We start from the raw sequence: 20326 nt of genomic DNA on the forward strand, positions 1-20326 counted from the left end.
AACAGTGTGCTAAGTGACTGTGACACACAGAGTTTAGGTAACAACTTCAACAGGTCTGGTACAACACCATGAGTGCTAAGTGTTGCTAGCAGAGGGGCTGGAAATGTATTTGCAAGGTAAACAAACTGTGTAGGGAGTAGAGATTGAATTAAGGCCTGTGTATTAGCTTATCTAACACTTTGAAACGAAATAGCACAGCAGTGTTAGCAATACAAAAGATAAATATTTATTCAGAACAAAAACTTTTAACAACAATGGATTTTATATTCTTGGTCACAAGGAAACAGCAAAACATATAGCAAAGGAAAGGCAACTGAAAAAACAAAAAAGCAGTCTTACGACCTTAACTTGATAACATTTAGTTGACCCAAAGCCCTCTGGGCTTGGCCCACTTTGCAAGTATATTTTAAAGTTAAAAGCCCATTTAATAATGCCAGGTTTAAATCACCTTTCTCCTGAAATCTAGGAGACTGCAGATGAGCTCCAGTTTGCTGCTTCTCTGGGGTTTCTATCTACTGAGAGTAAGGAGCAAATGTAAACCACTGGTAGGTTTGTTTAGGAACATCTCCAATTTGCACTAGTGTCCAAGAATGGGCAAGAGTAAAGGCCCAAAGAACCTGACACATTTGCAACCCAGATAACATCAGGGTTGAGGAGTACACCTTGGATTATGATTCTTTGCTCCTGCTCTATCTTGAGTATTCGGAAGCCCCCTGGATAAACCTTTTTTTAGCTTCTTCTGTGAGAAGACTTCCTACCATTTCTCTGCCCTCATTCTGTCGAGATAAGACTTTATGGGCTCACAAGTGTTGAGGAAAATGTTGTGAAGTGTGAGAGGTAGTGGAATGAGCACCGGGTTTGGGGTCAGGGAACTCTAGGCTAGTTTTGGTATCAGATAGCTATGCAATTTTGACCCAGTCCTTTAAACACTCTGGGTCTATTTCACCTGATGGAAAATGGGAACTGGTCTAAACTATTTTAAAGGTACTTTTTAGCAAAGTAATTTCAGATCCCATGATTATACGGAAAATGGCTTCTGAGCCACACAAAAAGCTGTCAAAGTCTGTGCATTTTTATGCCACAAGAGAGACCCCTGGCCACCATTCAGATCTTAGACTCAGATTATATACACTTCTAACAACACTGGTTTCACAAATTCTCAGACCATAGAGATTAGGAGCAGCAAGTTAAAAGGGAAGAACTGCAAAAGGTAGACACTCTGATAGTGATAGAAGCCACAGTCAACAATGTTCTCAATTCAACAAACACTGGAGTGCCTACCAGGTGCCTGGGTATTAAGAATAAGGGAGGCAGCCCATTAAGTGAAAATGGGGGGTGGGGGGGCGACAAGGAATGAGGCGTAGAAGATACCCTCCTTCCCCAAATACTAAAAAAACTGGGGAGGGAGACAAATCTGCACACACTACAGTCCTCGGTACTAGTCACTGATGACAAAGTCATCAATTCAGAAAAGGCTGAAACGGAGTAAACTCGGTTTAAGAAGGCAGGTTTTTAAAAGATCTTCAAAAACGATAAAAAAAAAGTGAAAAAATAAAGTTTTGGCACTTAAGACGGGTAAGCTGGCTGTGTGTTCACCCTGGCAGGCAGGAGGGTGTTCAGTGCCCGGCCACGCCAGTTAGCTGAGCTGCCACAGAATTGTGAACTGCTTTGGGGCACTGGGCAAAGGCATGTCCTCTTTTGCCACAGAGGTTGCACACGATGCCCTTCCGGCAGTAAGGGCTCAGGTGCCCTTCCTCCCCGCACCTGAAGCACCTGTCCTGCGTGCAGCTGCCGCTCATGTGGGTCCGGGAACCACATTTAAAGCACGTCTTGGGCTGCCCCTTGTACCAACTGTAGCCCCTCTCGGCCCCCAGGAAGAAGGCCCCCGGCAGGTGCCTGACCCCGCCCTCCCCCTGGCGCAGCTCGATCTCGCACTTGTATTCCCCGGTCCAGATCCCAAACCTGTCGGTCACTTTCACCGGCACCGCCAGCACATCGCAGTGGCGCTTGAGCCAGGTCACGATGTCCTCCACGTCCACCGTCTCGTTCCGGAAGAGGATGAAGAGCGTCTTCAAGCTGGACTTGCTCCGCCCCAGCACCACAAAGTTCTCCCAGCAGTCCTCCTGCTCGCGCTTCTCCTCGTAGACGCGCAGGAAGAGAGCCAGCTTCTCGGCCGAGCGGAAGCTCACGTCGAACTCGCGGCTGCCCGGGATCTGGATGACGGCGTAGATGTCGCTGGGGTCCATGCCTATGGAGCGCAGGATGAGCGAGCCCACCACGAAGTCCCGGGTCGGGCAGGCGCCCTCGTCCCCTTGGAAACAGATGCGCACGAGGAAGCGGCCTTTGCCCGGACCCGCCGCGGGGCCTGCTGCCGCCGCCTGCTCGTCCTGAAGGGCTTGCTCGGCCGCGTCCTCGTCCGAGCTGGGCCTGGCCGGGGCCGCTATGGCCGCCGCCTCGGCCTTCTTCCTCTTGCCCACCTCAGCTGCACTCTTCTTTTTGCGGGTGTCAGCCGCCTCGCCCGCCGGGTCTCTCCGGCGGCTCTTCGGGTCCCCGCGACCGGCTGGGGGAAAGTCACCGAGTCCCGGCGTCGTCAGGCCCGCGGGGGCGATGAGCCCGCCGCTCGCGCCGCTGCCGCCTTCCTCCTCCCGCCGCGGCGGGCGAGACTCGCGGAACTCGCCCTTTTTCTCGGCCAGGTTCTTCACGACCTGCGCCCAGCCCATCTTCTCGCGGCCGCCGTCGGCCTCCTCGCCCCGGGCCGGTGCGGGCGCGGGCGCGGGCGCGGGGGACAGAAGCTGCGGCCGACCCCGGTGACTCTCCTCCTCCACGCCGCCGCCGGTGGCCATTTTACCTCCTTCCCAGCATCCTCCTCTCGCTCCCGCTGCCAAAGGGCGCCCATCGCGCGCGCCCGCCCGCCCGCTGGGGGCTGTGGGGGCTCGGGATTGTCTATCCCCTGAAATTCGACGCTCCCCTCCCCCCGCCCCCGCCCCCGCCCACTAAAAGGTACTTTCGCGCCGTTCGAAGCGGCCAGCTCCGCCCGGAGTCCGGTGCCGTCTGAGTGGCATTTCCGCTGGCGCGCCCTCGGCTCCCCGCCTCCTCGGCCCCGAAGCTGAAAGGGGAGCTTGCAGGGCGTCCGGTTCCTCGCCGGGCTTTGGCAGCCTGCGGCCTCGCTCTCGAGGATTTGCTATTTCGCAAGCGGCCCTCCGCGACTTCATTCAAGCCGTACTACGAAAGGTTTTCACAGTGCAAAGGCAGAACAGGGTTCAGGAACGCCTCTCCATTTCGTTTCCTTCTTTATACTTTTTCTATTTAGAAAAGCAAAAACAAAACTTAATTAAGGTCGCCTCTCTCCCAAAGCACGTACCACACTGTATTATTATTATTTTTCAATTCTTTTATTAAAAAATGTTTTAAAATCATCTCTGTTGGATAGAGACGATGTATTATTTTTCTAACGTTGGATTACGGAAGTTCAGACATACAGAAGACTGAAAGAACTTTCTACCTCCACCTTTTTACTGTTTTAACTTTAATTAAAATTTTACTGATTGCACCAAAGTAAAAGACTGGGGTGGGGAGTGGCTTTCAGGTCTTGGAAGACACGAGGAGGTTTGAGGAGGACCACATGAGGTTTTTGAATTGTTATGTGGGAAACTGAGAAATGTTATACATGTACACATTATTGTATTAATTTTACTATTGACTAAGCCATTAATTCCTCAATAAATAATTTTAAAAATTTACTTAAAGATACATTATGAAGTCAGGGAAACCCACATTTGATTTTTTTGACTGCTTCACATCTCAGCCTTGTCACAAGGGAACAATGGCCTATACATACTACACTTTATCCATCAGTTCTTATTTTTGATACATTCCCAGGTCATACTACCTTTAAAAAAGCATTAATTTTATTTGCTTATTGGGTAGAGACATGGAAAAATTGGGAGGAAAGTGTGATATAGAGGGTTGGAGATCTGAAACACTGCTCCACTGCTCCTGAGCCTTGGTCCTTGGGCATTGTAGCCTGTGCACTCAACCAGATGCGCCACCACCAAGCTCCCCATACTATTTTTTAAGACCCTAATCATACTAATAATGACATTTCAGGGAGTCAGGTGGTAGCGCAGAGGGTTAAGCGGACGTGGCACAAAACGCAAGGACCGGTGTAAGGATCCCGGTTCGAGCCCCCGCTCCCCACCTTCAGGGGAGTACCTTCACAGGCAGTGAAGCAGGTCTGCAGGTGTCTCTCTTTCTCTCCCCCTCTCTGTCTTCTCCTCCTCTCTCCATTTCTCTCTGTCCTATCCAAAAACAACATCATCAACAACAATAATAACTACAACAATAATGAAAAACAACAAGGACAACAAAAAGGGAAAATTGAAAAAAATAATGACGTTTCAGTGTCTTATACATTGCAAGTATTATCACATGAAATCTTCCCCAAACTGTGCAATTATACTGGTTTTATAGGAGATGGGGTTGGAGGCCAGTTTTAAATCACTGGGCTCTGGTAGCGGAGTGTATGTAGATCATTTTTATTTCTAGAACTTCTTTTCTGCTGAAACTGATCAAGGACTGTTTCCTCATTTACTCTCTAGGAAACCGTAACATGTAGATTACCTCGATAAAATTATTTGGCATCATTTCTATTTCTCCACCTTCTCTCTTGGTTGATGCTTTGGAAGAATGGATACAGTTTGGATAGTTGAAGGGGTGGGTTTAATATTATCTCTTACCAACTTTAAAAAACTTTTTTGGGATGCTTAAAAAATTGTGTGCCACTTTCCAGCCTCCTGAAAGTCTTGTGCATTATAATGGTACAATATCCAACCCCAGACTCTGAGTTGTTTTCTAAAATGTGGGGGATGGGGAAAGAGATGAAGTCAAGTTTTATTCAGTTTTTTATGTTGCTTATTGTTATAGGTTGTTTATTACTATAGGAATAAGCTGTTATTTCTATAGTTTATATCTGTTACCAAATGACCTACATTTCTCTAAAAGATAGTTATGGAATGGTTTTATGCATATGTGCATATAAAGAATTGAAATGTATGAATTTGTAAATAAATAAAGTATTAAAAAAAAAAACAACTGGGAGTTCATCGGTAGCACAGCTGGTTAAGCGCAGGTAGCTCAAAGCGCAAAGACCAGAGTAAGGATCTGGGTCAAGCTCCTGGCTCCCCACCTGCAGGGGAGTTGCTTCACAAGTGATGAAGCAGGTCTCTGAGTGTCTATCATTCTCTTCCCCTCTCTGCTTCCCCTCCTCTCTCCATTTCTCTCTGTCTTATCCATCAATGACGACAACAATAAAACAAGGGCAATGCCGGGATAGCCTGAGGGTACTTCTTCCCGAGCTAGTGCTCTCTGGGTTGGAGAGAACTCAACTGGAGCCCATCTAGGCTGCTGCGTGGGAGAGGGATCAGGAACTCGTGCCGCACTAACTTCATAGGAGATACACTCTGGAACTCTCGGAGCTGGAAAGCAATTTCCAAGTGTCTTTAATCAGAAGAGCAGCTGTTTTTATACTCTCCAAGTAGGGTGGAAACAGGATGTGACATAGAGAGGGTGGAGCGAAAAGTGACTGGTGGAAGATCAGGGTGTGACAAGGAGAGGGGGTGGAGCAGGTGAGAATTCTACCACTAAACCACCAATGCCCTGGAGGGAATGTGGTGCTTTATGTAAATGTAAAAGTGATTTAAATAGACCACTTTGAATGAGATCAAACCAATCCCTATATAGGCATACTGGTGCTTGGTTAAGCAGAAGCCAGGGGGAGCTGGCATACTACCCAACAGGGCAACAAAAGGGGGGGAAAAACTGGGGGCCCAAGCGGCAGCTCACGGGGTTAAGCACACATAGTGAAAAGCATAAGGACCTGTGCTAAGATCCCAGTTTGAGCCCCAAGTGCCCCACCTGCAGGAGGGTCACTTCACAAGTGGTGAAACAGTCTACAGTTGTTTTTCTCTCCTTTCTGTCTCTCCTTCCTCTCTCAATTTTTCTCTGTGTTATCCAGCAATAATAACAGCAACAACAATGGAAAAAATGGTCTGCAGGAGTAGTGGATTCATAGTGCAGGCATTAAGCCCCAGCAATAACCCTGGAGGAAAAAAAAAAAAACCTGTTTGAATGTGGTGCTAAGTGTATAACTTAGAGTCTCATTTTCTTTACACACACACACACACACCAAGGTATATCAGTGACCTTTCTAGTGAAAATAAAGGTGGACTATAGAGCAAGGGCGACACAAGTTTGAATCTGACTGCTTCAAATCTCATTCTTGTCACAAGGGGATAGTGCCTTAGTTTTTCAAGACTTTAGTTTGCCTATTCAAGGCGGGGGGGGGGGGGGAGGGACTAATGTAGGGATTTAAAGAGAAAATCTGATTTTGACTTTTGGCATGGAGGAGAACAAGGTGCAACTTTTTTCTTATCCTTTTTTAAAGTATATTTTTATTTATTAGATAGAGGTAGAAATCAAGAGGAAAGGGAGAGTTCAAGAGGGAAATAAAAAGGACTGGATGGTGGCATACCTGGTTGAGTACACATGTTACAATGCAGAAGAACCCAGGTTCAAGTGTCTGGTCCCCATCTGTGGAGGTAGGGGTGGGGAAGTTTTGTGAGTGGTGAAGCAATGTTGGTCTTTTTCTCTCTTTATAAATATTTTATTTATTTATTGAATAGAGACAAAGAGAAATCAAGAGAGAAGGGGAAGACAGATAGGGATAGCTCCCCCACAGATGGGAACAGGTGGTAGGGGGGTTTGAACCTGGGTCCTCCACATTCTAACATGTGCACTCAACTGGATGTGTTGAATTTCTTTCTTTTTTTCTTTCCTTCTATTTTGCTTGATAGGACAGAGAGAAATTGAGAGTATGGGGTAGATACAGGAGAGAAAGACAGACACTTATAGACCTGCTTCACTACTTGTGAAGCATTCTTTCAGCAGGTGGGAAGCAGGCAGTCAAACCTTGGTTCTTCCACGCGTTTTTTCACATTCTGTTATGTACGCTTAACCAGGTGCACCACTGCCTGGACCCGAGTCCCGAAACTTTCTTAAGTTGTCCAAATCTGCCATTTTATAATACCTAGTCTCATTTGTGACATTGTTCAATTTCACATTTATCTAAATCTTATTACTTTAAAAAAATAGTTATTTATTGGATAGAGACAGCCAGAAATTAGAGGGAAAGAGAAAAAGAGACACCTGCAACACTGCTTCACCACTCACAAAGCTTTCCCCCTGCAGGTGGGGACCAACGTTTTGAATGGGTCCTTCCACATTGTAACATATGCAGCCAACCAGGTGAGTCACCACCTGGCCCCAATCTTACTACTTTTTAAAGACCATTTATTTATTTACTATGAAAGAGACAGAATGAAAGGGAGAGATTCAGAGAGATAGAACCAGAGCACTGGGGAGTTCCGCGGTACCACAGTGGGTTAAGTGCACGTGGTGCAAAGTGCAAGGACCAGCATAAGGATCCTAGTTCAAGCCTCCGACTCCCCACCTGCAGGGGAGTCGCTTCACAAGTGGTGAAGCAGGTCTGCAGGTGTCTTTCTTTCCCCCTGTCTGTCTTCCCCTCCCCTCTTCATTTCTCTGTCCTATCTAACAACAACGAGATCAACAACAACAACAATAATAATGAGAACAACAACAAAACAAGGGCAACAAAAGGGGATAAATAAAAAAAAAAAAAAGAACCAGAGCACTGTTCAGCTCTGGCTTAAGGTGTTGCCAGGATCTGAACTGAGACTTCTGGGGCCTCAGGCATACAAGCTGGTGCTTAACAGGCTCAGCTATTTCCCCAGTCCTACTTTTTAAAAAATTATACTTATTTATTGGATAGAGGCAGCCAGAAATTGAGAGGGAAGGGGGAGATAGAGGAGAGAGACACCTGCAGCCCTGCTTCACCACTCATGAAGCTTTCCCCCTGTAGTAGGGACCAGGGGCTTGAACATGGGTCCTTGCACACTGTAATGTGCGCCCAACGAGGAGTGCCACCACCTGCCCCCCCCAGTCCTACTTTTTAATTAATTAACTAATTAATTAATTTGCCCTACACGATATCATAGCTCATGGGCTGATTTTTTTGTTTTTATTCACATAGAGGAAGACTATAGGGGCAGGGGTAGATAGCATAATGGTTATGCTAACAGATTCTCATGCCTGAGGCTCCAAAGTCCCAGGTTCAATCCCCTGTACCACCATAAGCCAGAGCTGAGCAGTGCTCTGGTAAAAAAGAGAGAGAGAGAGAGAGAGAGAGAGAAAGACTATAGCACTAAAACTTTATCCAATGCCATTGAAGCTCCCAAGTGCTACAGAGATTTAACCTAGACCACGTGCATGGTGCTGTTTGAGAGAATCTTGGTTCCTGTCATGGTTCCCAGGGTCCTCGAAACAGCTCATATCAGTACTCATGCAACAAGATCCAAGCTTGGAAATATTTTAATTTTCTTGTTTTTTTCTTGGATCTTCAAAGTTGGTCATTAGAAATCATGCCTTTGCTCCGGACAAGTAACAAGATGACTTAAAAAATTGTTTTTTAAAAAATTATCTTTATTTATTGCATAGAGACAGCTAGAAATTAAGAGGGAAGGGAGGTAGAGGATGCACGCGCGGGGTGGGGGGGTAGATAGCATAATGATTATGCAAAGAGACTCTATTGCCTGGGGCTCCGAAGTCCCAGGTTCAATTCCCCACACCACCATAAGCCAGAGTTGAGCAATACTCTGGTAAAAAATAAAAAGATCAATCAACAAATAAATAAGACATAGAGAAACCTGCAACACTGCTTCACCACTTGCAAAGCTTTCCCCCTCTAGGTGGGGGCTGGGAGCTCAACCTGGGTCCTTGCACATTATAACATGTGTGTTCAACCAGGTATGCCACTACCTGACCCCAATTAAATTATTATTTTTTAAAAGGAAATATTATTTAAAAAAATATTTCATTTACTTATTCATGAGAAAAATAGGATGATAGAGAGAAAGAACCAGACATCACTCTGGTACATGTGTTGCCAGGGATTGAACTTAGGACCTCATGCTTGAGAGTCCAATGCTTTATCCACTAAACCACCTCCCAGACCACAATTAAATTATTTTTTATTTGTGACTTGTAGGTTACAAGTTTATAAGATTATAATATGTAGTTCTACACCATACCCACCAACAGGATTCTGTATTCTCACCCTTCCACATGCCAGTAAATAAATAAATAAATAAATAGGGGGTCGGGCGGTGGCGCAGTGGGTTAAGCGCATGTGTCACAAAGCGCAGGGACCGGTGTAGGGATCCGGGTTCGAGCCCCCGGCTCCCCACCTGCAGGGGAGTCGCTTCACAGGCGGTGAAGCAGGTACAGGTGTCTTTCTCTCCCCCTCTGTATCTTCCCCTCCTCTCTCCATTTCTCTCTGTCCTGTCCAACAACGAACAACATCAACAATGGCAATAATAATAACCACAAGGAGGCTACAACAACAAGGGCAACAAAAAGGAAAAAATGGCCTCCAGGAGCGGTGGATTCATCATGCAGGAACCGAGCCCAGCAATAACCCTGGAGGGAATAAATAAATAAATACATAAATAAATAGGGGCTGAGTGGTAAAGCAGTACTACAGGTTTCTCTAGTTCTTTTATCTTCCCCTCCTCTCTCAATTTCTCTTGTTTCTATCAAAAAGTAAAATAAATAAATAAAAATATTTATTATTCACATACATGAGAGGAGGGGAGAAAGAACCAGAGCATCACTCTGGCATAAAAATCAAATTCTGGTCGTCCAGGAACTGGCACAGTGGATAAGGCATTGCACTCTCAATCATGAGGTCCCAAGTTCAATCCCCGCCAGCACATGTACCAGAGTGATGTTTGGTTCTTTCACTCTTCTCTCCTCCTATGTTTCTCATGAATAAATAAACAAAATATTGGGTGGGAGTAGATAGCATAATAGTTAGTTATACAGAGACTTTCATGATTGAGGCTCCAAAGTCCCAGGTTCAATCCCCCCTGCTCCACCATAAGCCAGAGCTGATTAGTGCTCTGGTAAAATAAACAAATAATTATCCTAATAAAAAAAAAGTTAAAATAAATAAATAAAATATTTTTTAAAAGAATCAAATTCTGGACCTCGAGATTTAATGTCTAAAACTCTAGCCACTGCATCACTTCCTAGGCTACTGTGTCAAAAGTTACAACTCAGGAGTTAGTGCAGTGGGTAGTATCAAAATTTCAGCTTTTAGGGGAGTCAGGCGGTAGCGCAGCGGGTTAAGTGCACGTGGTGCAAAGCGCAAGGACCGGCTAAGGATGCCGGTTCAAGCCCCTGGCTCCCCACCTACAGGGGCATTGCTTCACAGGTGGTGAAGCAGGTCTGTAGGTGTCTATCTTTCTCTCCCTCTCTCTGTCTTCCCCTCCTCTCTCCATTTCTCTCTGTCCTATCCAACAACAACAACAATAATAACTACAACAATAAAACAACTAGGGCAACAAAAGGGAATAAATAAATATTAAATAAATAAATATTTAAAAAAAGGAAAAAAATTTCAGCTTTTGTGTACAAGGTTCTGAGTTTAATGTCTGCTACTACATATGCCAGTGTGATGCTCTGGCTCTCTCATTAAAAAAAATTGTTAAGGGGGCAAGAGACATTGCATAATGGTTATGCAAAGAGACTTTCATGCTGGAGGCTCCAAAATTCCAGGTTCAATTCTATGAACCACCAGAAGCCAGAGTAGTGAGTGCTCTGGGGGGGAAAAAAAAGTAAAGGCAAGCTATGGGGGCCAGGCGGTGGTACACCTTGTTAAGCACACACATTACAGTGCTCAAGGACCAGGGTTCAAGCCCCTGGTCCCTACCTGTAGGGGGAAATCTTCACAAGTGGTGAAGCAGGGCTTCAGGTGTCTCTGTCTCCCTCTCTACCTCCTTTCCTCTCCATTTCTCTCTGTCCTAAATAAATAAATAATATATAGGTATAAAATAACAGGCAAGCTAAGGAGACCAAGGAAGAGGAGGAGTGAGAAGTGATCCTGGGGTTTAGCAAGATGATGGTCACTGGTGCCTGTGACAAGGACAATTCCAGTGAACACTGGAAGCCTTATAAATGGAGAGGAATTGGAAACAGAGAAGGCAAACCTCTAGAATGTTCACTGGAAAGTGAAGCAGAAATGGGAGAATACTTGATTGGGAAGTGCTAACTTAAAAAATTTTTTTATATATATTTATTTTCCCTTTTGTTGCCTTTAGTTTTTTTTTAAATTTTATTATTGTTGTTGCAGTTATTATTGTTGTTGTTATTGATGTCGTTGTTGTTGGGTAGGACAGAGAGAAATGGAGAGAGGGGGAGAGAAAGAGAGACACCTACAGACCTGCTTCATTGCCAGTGAAGCGACTCCCCTGGAGGTGGGGAGCCGAGAGCTCCAACCCGGATCCTTATGCAGGCCCTAGCGCTTTGCACCACAGTGCTTAACCCGCTGAGTTACTTTTTTTTTTTTTAAGTAGATGAGAATAATACAGGGGGGAGGGGTGCAGGAGAAATGTGGAGAATTGCAGGGGCAGTACCTTAGAGAATAAGAGGATAGGGATCAGAACACAATTGTAAGAACTGGTTTCTACATAATCACGAGAGGTAAATAGGCGAGATTAGTAAAGAGATGTGAATTTACAGGTCCCCATGATTTCCTTCCTTAGTGACGCGGGAAGCAAAAGATGGAGGAGGAAGTGGTTGAGGTATGCAGAGTGGAGGCTACTGATATTTTTTAGGCTCATGGGCTGGGTTGTGTGTGTGTGTGTGTGTGTGTGTGTGTGTGTGTGTGCGCGCGCGCGCGCTGGGGGCAGTTAAAGTCAAGTTGACATGTTGAGAAGTACATTTTGCTCTGCTGAGATTAGTCCCTCTTGGCTCTCGGTAGTCTCTGTGTCCGTTTCCTTGGAGATCGAGACAAAAGAAAGCGTCCAGTCTCTTGGAGAACTTTGAGTGGTCTGGATGGCCGCGCGATCTGATTCGAGACAAAAAAAATTGAGAGGCCTAGGAAGTCGAAATTCCAAGGGATTAGAGTTGTACACACTAAGGAGCCTCGTTCCGCTTTCTTCAATCTCGCACACCTTGTCCGGGTAGGTGAGAAGGATCAAGGATGCAAGGCTGCGTGCTCTAGTGTTATCTGGCCAGGGACAACCTGATTCCGCTTGGATGCGCCGCTAGGCCCTCCGCCCAGTCCCTCTGCGTTCACTTCTCTCCAGCCCCGCCTCTTCCTTGAGCTCTTGGTGCTCCGCCTTGCTCCTTGTTAAATTATGCTCCCTGTTAAACTGTGGGTTGGGGTTCGAGACTGTACCCCTTTTTAAATATTTGCTTTGGTAGCCTCATGAGGTGGGGGATGATGAAACTTCTTTCTCTCTCTCTTTCCAATTCCAGCAACTATGGGAAGGGCTCCACAGTCTACAGCGGTCAGAATCTGGTGAGTATGGAGGGTTAGGGAGGGGATAGGGGGCTCACTGACCTGAGTTCTGGACCCGGAATTGTATCACACATTTGCTGTATCTCACCACTTTATCAGACGATAAGAGTATATTCTGGGGACTCGGGCTGTAGTACAGCGGGCTAAGCGCAGGTGGCGCAAAGCACGAAGACCGGCATAAGGATCCCGGTTCGAACCCCGGCTCCCCACCTGTAGGGGAGTCGCTTCACAGGCGGTGAAGCAGGTCTGCAGGTGTCTATCTTTCTCTCCTCCTCTCTGTCTTCCCCTCCCTCTCTCCATTTCTCTCTGTCCTATCCAACAACAACAACAACAATAATAAATACAACAATAAAACAACAAGGGCAACAAAAGGGAAAAAATAAATTAAAAAAAAAAGAGTATATTCTGGGGCAGGGGTAAATAGCATAATGGTTATGCAAAGAGACTCTTATGCCTGAGGCTCCCAAGTCCCTGGTTCAATCCTCCGCACCACCATAAACCAGAGCTGAGCAGTGCTCTGGTAAAAAAAGAAAAAAAAAAGAGTATATTCTGTTGCTCTTTTATTTATCGCTGATTGTTACTCTGGTTTCCTATTGGGTCTTTTCCATGCCTTCTGTTTCTCACAGTTCTTAGCACCTCACAGTCTGATGTGCATAGTAAATTCTGACTGGCTGATACAAAAGTGATAGTTAACAGTTACAGAGCACTTATCACATGCTTTACACATATCGTCTTTTGGAATTCTCTTTATCAGTCCTACAAGTAGGTTTTGTTATTAGGTCCAGTTTACAGATGAGAAAATTGAGACTTAGAGAGCTAAGTCAGTTGTTCAAGGTCACAGATATCTGTAAGGTGTGAAACTGATTTAAACCCACAAGGCAGTGTGACTAATTGCTTTATATTTGTAGGATTATGTTCCATGGCAGCGAACCAAGCAGAAAATCAAATCATCTTCTCTGCCCTCAATCCAAAATGGCTACAAGAAAAGCAACATGAAGACTTTGACTAACTTCCAGGCAGGTGGGAAGAGGCACTTGGGGACTGGTGTGGGGGTTAGGGTCAGAGTATAGAGGCTGCTCTTGTCCTTTAGTGACATTTTATTTTATTTTATTTTATTTTATTTTATTTTATTTTATTTTATTTTATGTGCAAGAGATTGAATCTGGGACCTTGGAGGCTCTGGCACAAAAGTCTTTTGCATAACCATTATTTTATTCATTAACATGAAAGGGAGAGAGAACCAAGTGGTGATGCAAGTCTGCAGGTGTTGTTCTCCCTCTCTGTCTTCCCCTCCTCTCTCCATTTCTCTCTGACCTATCCAACCATGACAACATCAATAACAACAACAAAAAAGGACAACAAAGGGAAAATAAATAAATATTAAAAAAAGGCTAAAATCAGGGCTACCACTATTAATGAAAAATAAGCATTACCGAAGTCACAAATCTTCATAAGTATTAAGTTCAATTTACAAATCTTATAATTTCTGTAAATAATTGTGACAGATATTGGAGCTTGGTTAATTAAATTCCCCTAACTCTTTTAAGCCACATTAAAAATTTTAATATATTCATTTTCAAGTAGTTTACTTGTATGAATAACAAAACTGTTGTACATCTGATAAATAAATAATAAATCCTAATAACAATAAATCTTATGCACTTAAATAAAATTCTAAATATAGATAACATGTTCTTATGTTTTGGCAATCTCTACACATTTAATTTCAATTTAAAACTAAAATCTTATTTTTTAAAAGCATATTTTTTAAAAAATGATTTCTTTTAAAAATTCTTATTATCTTTATTTATATATTGGATAGAGACAGCCAGAAATTGAGAGAAAGGGGGGAGATAGAGAGGGAAAGAGAGAGACACCTACAGCACTGCATCACCATTTGTGAATCCTTACCCCTGAAGATGGGGAGCGGGGGTTTGAACCCAGGTCCATGCATTTTGTTCTTTTCCTTTTTTTTTTAAACAGAGCACTACTTGGCTCTGTCTTATGGTGGTGCGATGCTGGCGCTCACGTGGAGTGCCTCCAACTAGGAGGTTAGCCTCTGGCCTAACTGCCACTGGTTCTAGTGACCACGTACAAAGAAAGGAAGTGCCAGGAGAGATCCTAGTATGAACCTCTAGTTTATTTATGGTAGAACACAAGGCTTTATAGCAAACAGAACAAAGGACATTTTTCACATATGTCAGAAATTACAGGTTTCATAAAGGTCAGCTTGCCCCTATAGTAGGGAGGGGTAGGAATGACAAGAATTGATGTGATACCAAAAGGTCAGAACAATTAGTCTCCATGATGTGGGCATGTTAATTATCCAAAGGTATTAAGAAAAACATAGGGCTAAATCAGTAGGGTGAGATGAAACAGAGAGAGACAAAGCTTGATGTAAATCATAAATATCAAAGGCAAGCAAGGAAATAGATGTGGGGGTCTCATTACCAAGGTACTGGCAAGGGTATATGATAGAGTGTGTTCTCTCTTTTTTTTTTTCCCTCCAGGGTTATTGCTGGGCTCGGTGCCTGCACCATGAATCCACCGCTCCTGGAGGCCATTTTTCCCCCCTTTTTGTTGCCCTTGTTGTTGTAGCCTCGTTGTGGCAAAAATAATTATTGCCATTGTTGATGTTCATTTTTGGATAGGACAGAGAGAAATGGAGAGAGGAGGGGAAGACAGAGAGGGGGAGAGAAAGATAGGCACCTGCAGACCTGCTTCACCGCCTGTGAAGCGACTCCCCTGCAGGTGGGGAGCCGGGGGCTGGAACCGGGATCCTTACGCGGGTCCCTGCGCTTTGCGGGTCCCTGCGCTTTGCGGGTCCCTGCGCTTTGCGCCACATGCGCTTAACCCACTGCACCACCGCCCGACCCCCGAGTGTGTTCTCTTATATGATCAAAAGGTGAACTTATAGTGAACGTGTAAACTTTGAATGACTATTGTGTGAACTTTGAATGACTATAGTGAATTTTGAGTGAACCCTCAAGCAGGCAGCCATTTGGCCTGCTAGCAAGGGGAACTAAGTGTGAGAGGCTTGTAGGCTTTCTGTGGGCTTGAGAGACTAACAAGGGGAAACTGAGTCATGGAAGACTTTTTTTTCCCTCTTAGCTCATCTCTATATGGGAGAGACCAGCAAGTGAGGTGTCTTTCCAGACCTCCATCCAAGGATGGGAGAGCTCCCCTAAGCTCTACCAAGCTTTCACATAGTCCCACAGTGTGAGGGATTGAACTGGATTCAGGGCCTTAAGCATCAGAGTTTGTTTGCATAACCATTATGCTATCTACTCCAACCACACTTTGTAACATATGTGTTCAACCAGGTATATACCACCCAGCCTTTCTTTTCTTTTTTCCTTTTCCTTTTTTTTTTAGTATTTATTTGTTTTTTAATGAAATTGAGACACTGAGAAACCAGAGCACTACTCAGATCTGGCTTATGGTAGTGCTGGGGCCCCAGATGAACCTGAGACCTCAAAGCCTTAGGAAAGTTTTTTGCAAAACCATTATGTTGTCTCCCCAGCTGTGAAGTCTCATTTACACATTTAAAATTAGACCTACAGAGTTATCTGTTATTCATTTTATGTCTTAAACAATACAGTTACATACCAGATATACACAGGTGCTTTATAAAGTTAGCACAGAATGCTTATTATTTTTATTTATTTTAATTTTTTTTTCTTCTAGGATTATTGCTGGAGCTTGGTGCTGGTGCTATGAACCCACTACTCCTGGCGACCAGTTTTTCCACTTTATTGGATAGGACAGAGAGAAATTGAGAGGGGAGGGGAAGACAGGGAGAGAGAAAGATAGACACCTGTAGACCTGCTTCATGGCTTGTGAAGTGACCTGCCTGTAGATGGGGAAGGGTGGGAGGGCTTGAACTGGGATCCTTCATGGATTTTTGTGCTTCATACTATGTGCACTTATTCTGGTGTGCTATTGCCCGGCCCCAAATTTTTATTATTTTTAAAAATATTTATTCCATTTTTGTGGGTGAGAGAGAGACCAGAAATTCAGCTCTGGCTTTTGGTAGTGCCAGAGATTGAACCTGGGGCCTTTTGAGCCTCAGATATGAAAGTCTGGTGCATAAACTATGGTGCTATCTCCCTAGCCCCAACACAATTATTTTAAATTTTTTAATATTTATTTTTTCCCTTTTGTTGCCCTTAGTTTTTTTAAAAAATTATTTATTTTCCCTTTTGTTGCCCTTGTTGTCTTTTTATTGTTGTTGTAGTTATTGTTGTTGTTATTGATGTCGTCATTGTTGGATAGGACAGAGAGAAATGGAGAGAGGAGGGGAAGATAGAGAGGGGGAGACAAAGATAGACACCTACAGACCTGCTTCACCGCCTGTGAAGTGACTCCCCTGTAGGTGGGGAGCCAGAGGCTCGAACTGGGATCCTTATGCTGGTCCTTGCGCTTTGCGCCACTTGCGCTTAGCCTGCTGCGCTATCGCCTGACTCCCGCCCTTGTTGTTTTATTGTTGTAGTCATTATTGTTGTTGTTACTGATGTCGTTGTTGTTGGATAGGACAGAGAGAAATGGAAAGAGGAGGGGAAGACAGAGCGGGAGGGAAAGACAGACACCTGCAGACCCGCTTCATGGCCCGTGAAGTGACTCCCCTGCAGGTGGGGAGGCGGGGACTCAAACCTTACACGAGGGTCCTTGCACTTTGCGCCACCTGCGCTTAACCGCTGCGCTAATGCCTGATTCCCCCAACACAATTGTTTTAATGTATTTTTTTTATATTTATTTATTCCTTTTTGTTGACCTTGTTTTGTTGTTGGAGTTATTATTGATGTCATCATTGTTGGATAGGACAGAGAAATGGAGAAAGGAGGGGAAGACAGAGAGGGGGAGAGAAAGACACCTGCAGACCTGCTTCACCGCCTGTGAAGCGACTCTCCTGCAGGTGGGGAGCCGGGGGCTCGAACCGGGATCCTTATGCCGGTTCATGTGCTTTGCTCCACCTGTGCTTAACCAGCTGCACTACCACCCGACTCCCTATTTTAATGTATTTTATCACTTCCATATTTAACATTAAATTTTCCCACTATTAAGTATATTGATAAATTGAAGACAATATTTTTTAAAAAGATTTAAAAAAAAATTTATTTATTTTCCCTTTTGTTGCCCTTGTTGTCTTTTTTTTTTTAAATTGTTGTAGTTATTGTTGTTGTTATTGATGTGGTTGTTATTGGATAGGACAGAGAGAAATGGAGAGAGGAGAGGATAACAGGGGGGAGAGAAAGATAGACACCTGCAGACCTGCTTCACCGCCTGTGAAACGACTCCCCTGCAGGTGGGGAGCCGGGGGCTGGAACCCGGATCTTTACGCAGGTCCTTGTGCTTTGCGCCACCTGTGCTTAACCCACTGCGCTACCACCTGACTCCCTGAAGACAATGCTTTTTTTTTTTTTTATTGCCTTCAAGGCTATCAGTGGAGATCGTGCTGGCACTTTTAATCCACTACTCCCAACAGCCATTTCCCCCCCTTTTTGATTTAAAAAAATTATTTATTTATTCCCTTTTGTTGCCTTTGTTTTATTGTAGTTTTTATTGTTGTTGTTATTGATGTCGTCGTTGTTGCATAGGACAGAGAGAAATGGAGAGAGGAGGGGAAGACAGAGAGGGGAAGAGAAAGATACCTGCAGACCTGCTTCACCGCCTGTGAAGCGACTCCCCTGCAGGTGGGGGGCTGGGGGCTCGAACTGGGATCCTTATGCTGGTCCTTGTGCTTTGCTAAGTGCACTTAACCCACTGAGCTACCACCTGACTCCTCCTTTTTGATTTTTGTTGGATAAAACAGTGAGAAATTGAGAGAGGTAGGGGGAGATAGAGATAGATACTGCTTGTGAATCTTATCTCCTGTAGGTGGGGAGCACAGGCTTGAACCCTGCACTTTGCATTTGGTAGTATATGTGCTTAGCTGGGTGTCCCACCACACAGCAAAGACAATATCTTTCCAAAATGAACTGGGATGCATGTATGTGCTTTGGTGAGAGGCTGGCAATGTTACTACAGCCTTCTGAGTGATTTGTTTTATACAAAGGGTGAGAAGAGCTGGGATTGTGAAACATGTCTCCCAAATACATCCTTAATTCTGAATAGAATTGTTTCCTTATACTCCTTATCTGACAGGGCCACAGCTTTTATAGATATTTCAGAGACAGCTAGCTGGAATCTTGCATAGCTCCTGTGCTTTTTTTTTTTTTTTTTGCTACCAGGATTATAGCTGTGGCTCAGTGCTGGCACTACAAAACCACTTTTCCTGTTGGCTATTTTTCTGTTTTTTAGTTTATAGGACAGAGAGAAAGAGAGAGGAGGAGAGAAAGAAAGACACCTGAAGACCTGCTTCACAACTTGTGAAGCCACCCTCCTGCAATTGGGGAGCCTGGGGCTGGAAATGGGATACTTGGGTGGGTCCTCATGCTTCATACTATGTGCGCTTAACTTGGTGGGCCACTGGCGGGCCCCCAACTCCTTTTCTTTTATCTGGGGCTGTGGTTCCAATATTCAAGTCAATAGAGTAGAAATAGTAACTGGTAATGCATATGCAGCACTGAGTATGTGTTAGCTACTACTTCAAACACTTTCAAGTATAACAGCCTTTTATTTAATCTTTATGAAAGACCTATGAGGTAGGCATGGTGTTCTTTTTTTTTTTTTATAGATTGGGACTCTGAGGGACAAAGATATTAGTTATCTGGCCATAGTCATACAGCTAACAGAAGGCAGAGCCTGGATTCAGACTTAGGCTGTTTGACTCATTAATTTTTTTTTTTTTGGGCCTCCAGGGTTATTGCTGGGGCTTGGTGCCTGCACTATGAATCCACTGCTCCTGGAGGCTATTTTTTCCCTTTTGTTGCCCTTGTTTTATTGTTGTTGTGGTTATTGTTGTTGTTACTGATATTACTGTTGGATACGACAGAGAGAAATGGAAAGAGGAGGAGAAGACAAAGGGGGAGAGAAACATAGACACCTGCAGACCTGCTTCACCACTTGTGAAGTGACCCCCCCCCTTGCAGGTGGGGAGCCGTGGGCTCGAATCGGGATCTTTACACTAGTCCTTGCGCTTTGTGTCATGTGCGCTTAACCCGCTGTGGTACCACCTGGCCCCCTCATTAAATTTTTAAATTATTATTATTATTTGTTTGTTTTTAAATATTTATTTATTTATTCCCTTTTGTTGCCCTTGTTGTTTTATTGTTGTGGATATTATTATTGTTGTCGTTGTTGTTGGATAAGACAGAAATGGAGAAAGGAGGGGAAGACAGAGAGGGGGATTGAAAGATAGACACCTGCAGACCTGCTTCACCGCCTGTGAAGTGACTCTCCTGCAGGTGGGGAGCCAGGGCTCAAACCGGGATCCTTACTCCGGTCCTTTCGCTTTGCACCACCTGCGCTTAACCCCTGCACTACAGCCTGACTCCCTAATTATTATTTTTTATTTTATTTATTATTATTATTTTTTACCAGAGCACTGCTCAGCTCTGGCTTATGGTGGTGCAGGGGATTGAACCTGGGACTCTGGAGCTTCAGGCATGAGAGTCTCTTTGCATAACCATTATGCTATCTACCCCTGCCCCTCATTAAATTTTTTAAAGGACATTCATTATTAGACTGAGAGAGTGAAAGAGAGAGCAAGAGAGCACCAGAACATCGCTCTGGTACATGTGGTGCTTGGGATTCAAACTCAGGACCCTATGGCTGAGACAGTCCAATGTTCTAGCCACTACGCCCTCCCACGTCAGCTGATTTGTTAATTCTTGCTTTTAATTTCTACCTCCCCTCCTCCCCCCCAACCCCAGCACTGATTAGCTCTGATGCATGGTGGTGCTAGGCACTGAACCTAGGATTTTGTAGTCTCAGGCATGAGAGTTT

At 44.5% G+C, this 20326-nt stretch overlaps 2 protein-coding genes across 5 annotated transcripts in view; one reads left to right on the top strand and one right to left on the bottom strand.

Annotated features, from left to right (window-relative positions):
• Window positions 1–203: 203 nt before the first annotated feature.
• ZCCHC3 (zinc finger CCHC-type containing 3) lies at window positions 204–3133 on the bottom strand. The gene has a single exon (XM_007523051.3). The coding sequence runs from the start codon at window positions 2841–2843 to the stop codon at window positions 1617–1619; it is 1227 nt and encodes a 408-aa protein (XP_007523113.2). The 5' UTR covers window positions 2844–3133; the 3' UTR covers window positions 204–1616.
• A 7983-nt stretch (window positions 3134–11116) lies between these two features.
• Window positions 11117–20326, top strand: part of C1H20orf96 (chromosome 1 C20orf96 homolog) — a 33967-nt gene continuing 24757 nt past the window's right edge. Inside the window, exons 1-4 of one of the 4 annotated variants that reach the window (XM_060187975.1) lie at window positions 11117–11772; window positions 11837–12098; window positions 12397–12439; window positions 13348–13459. In XM_060187975.1, coding sequence (XP_060043958.1) covers window positions 11971–12098; window positions 12397–12439; window positions 13348–13459 — 283 coding nt within the window. In that variant the 5' untranslated portion in view covers window positions 11117–11772; window positions 11837–11970. Of the gene's footprint in view, window positions 11773–11836; window positions 12099–12281; window positions 12440–13347; window positions 13460–20326 lie in introns of those variants that run through there. The other 3 variants (XM_060187992.1, XM_060187986.1, XM_060187995.1) reach the window with 3 other exon arrangements.

Source organism: Erinaceus europaeus, chromosome 1 (genome assembly GCF_950295315.1).
Source record: "Erinaceus europaeus chromosome 1, mEriEur2.1, whole genome shotgun sequence".
NCBI classification, from domain to species: Eukaryota; Metazoa; Chordata; class Mammalia; order Eulipotyphla; family Erinaceidae; genus Erinaceus; species Erinaceus europaeus.

Bases quoted from the DNA above. Each gene is read 5' to 3' on its own strand.
- ZCCHC3 (XM_007523051.3), bottom strand. From the start codon at position 2,843: ATGGCCACCGGCGGCGGCGTGGAGGAGGAGAGTCACCGGGGTCGGCCG.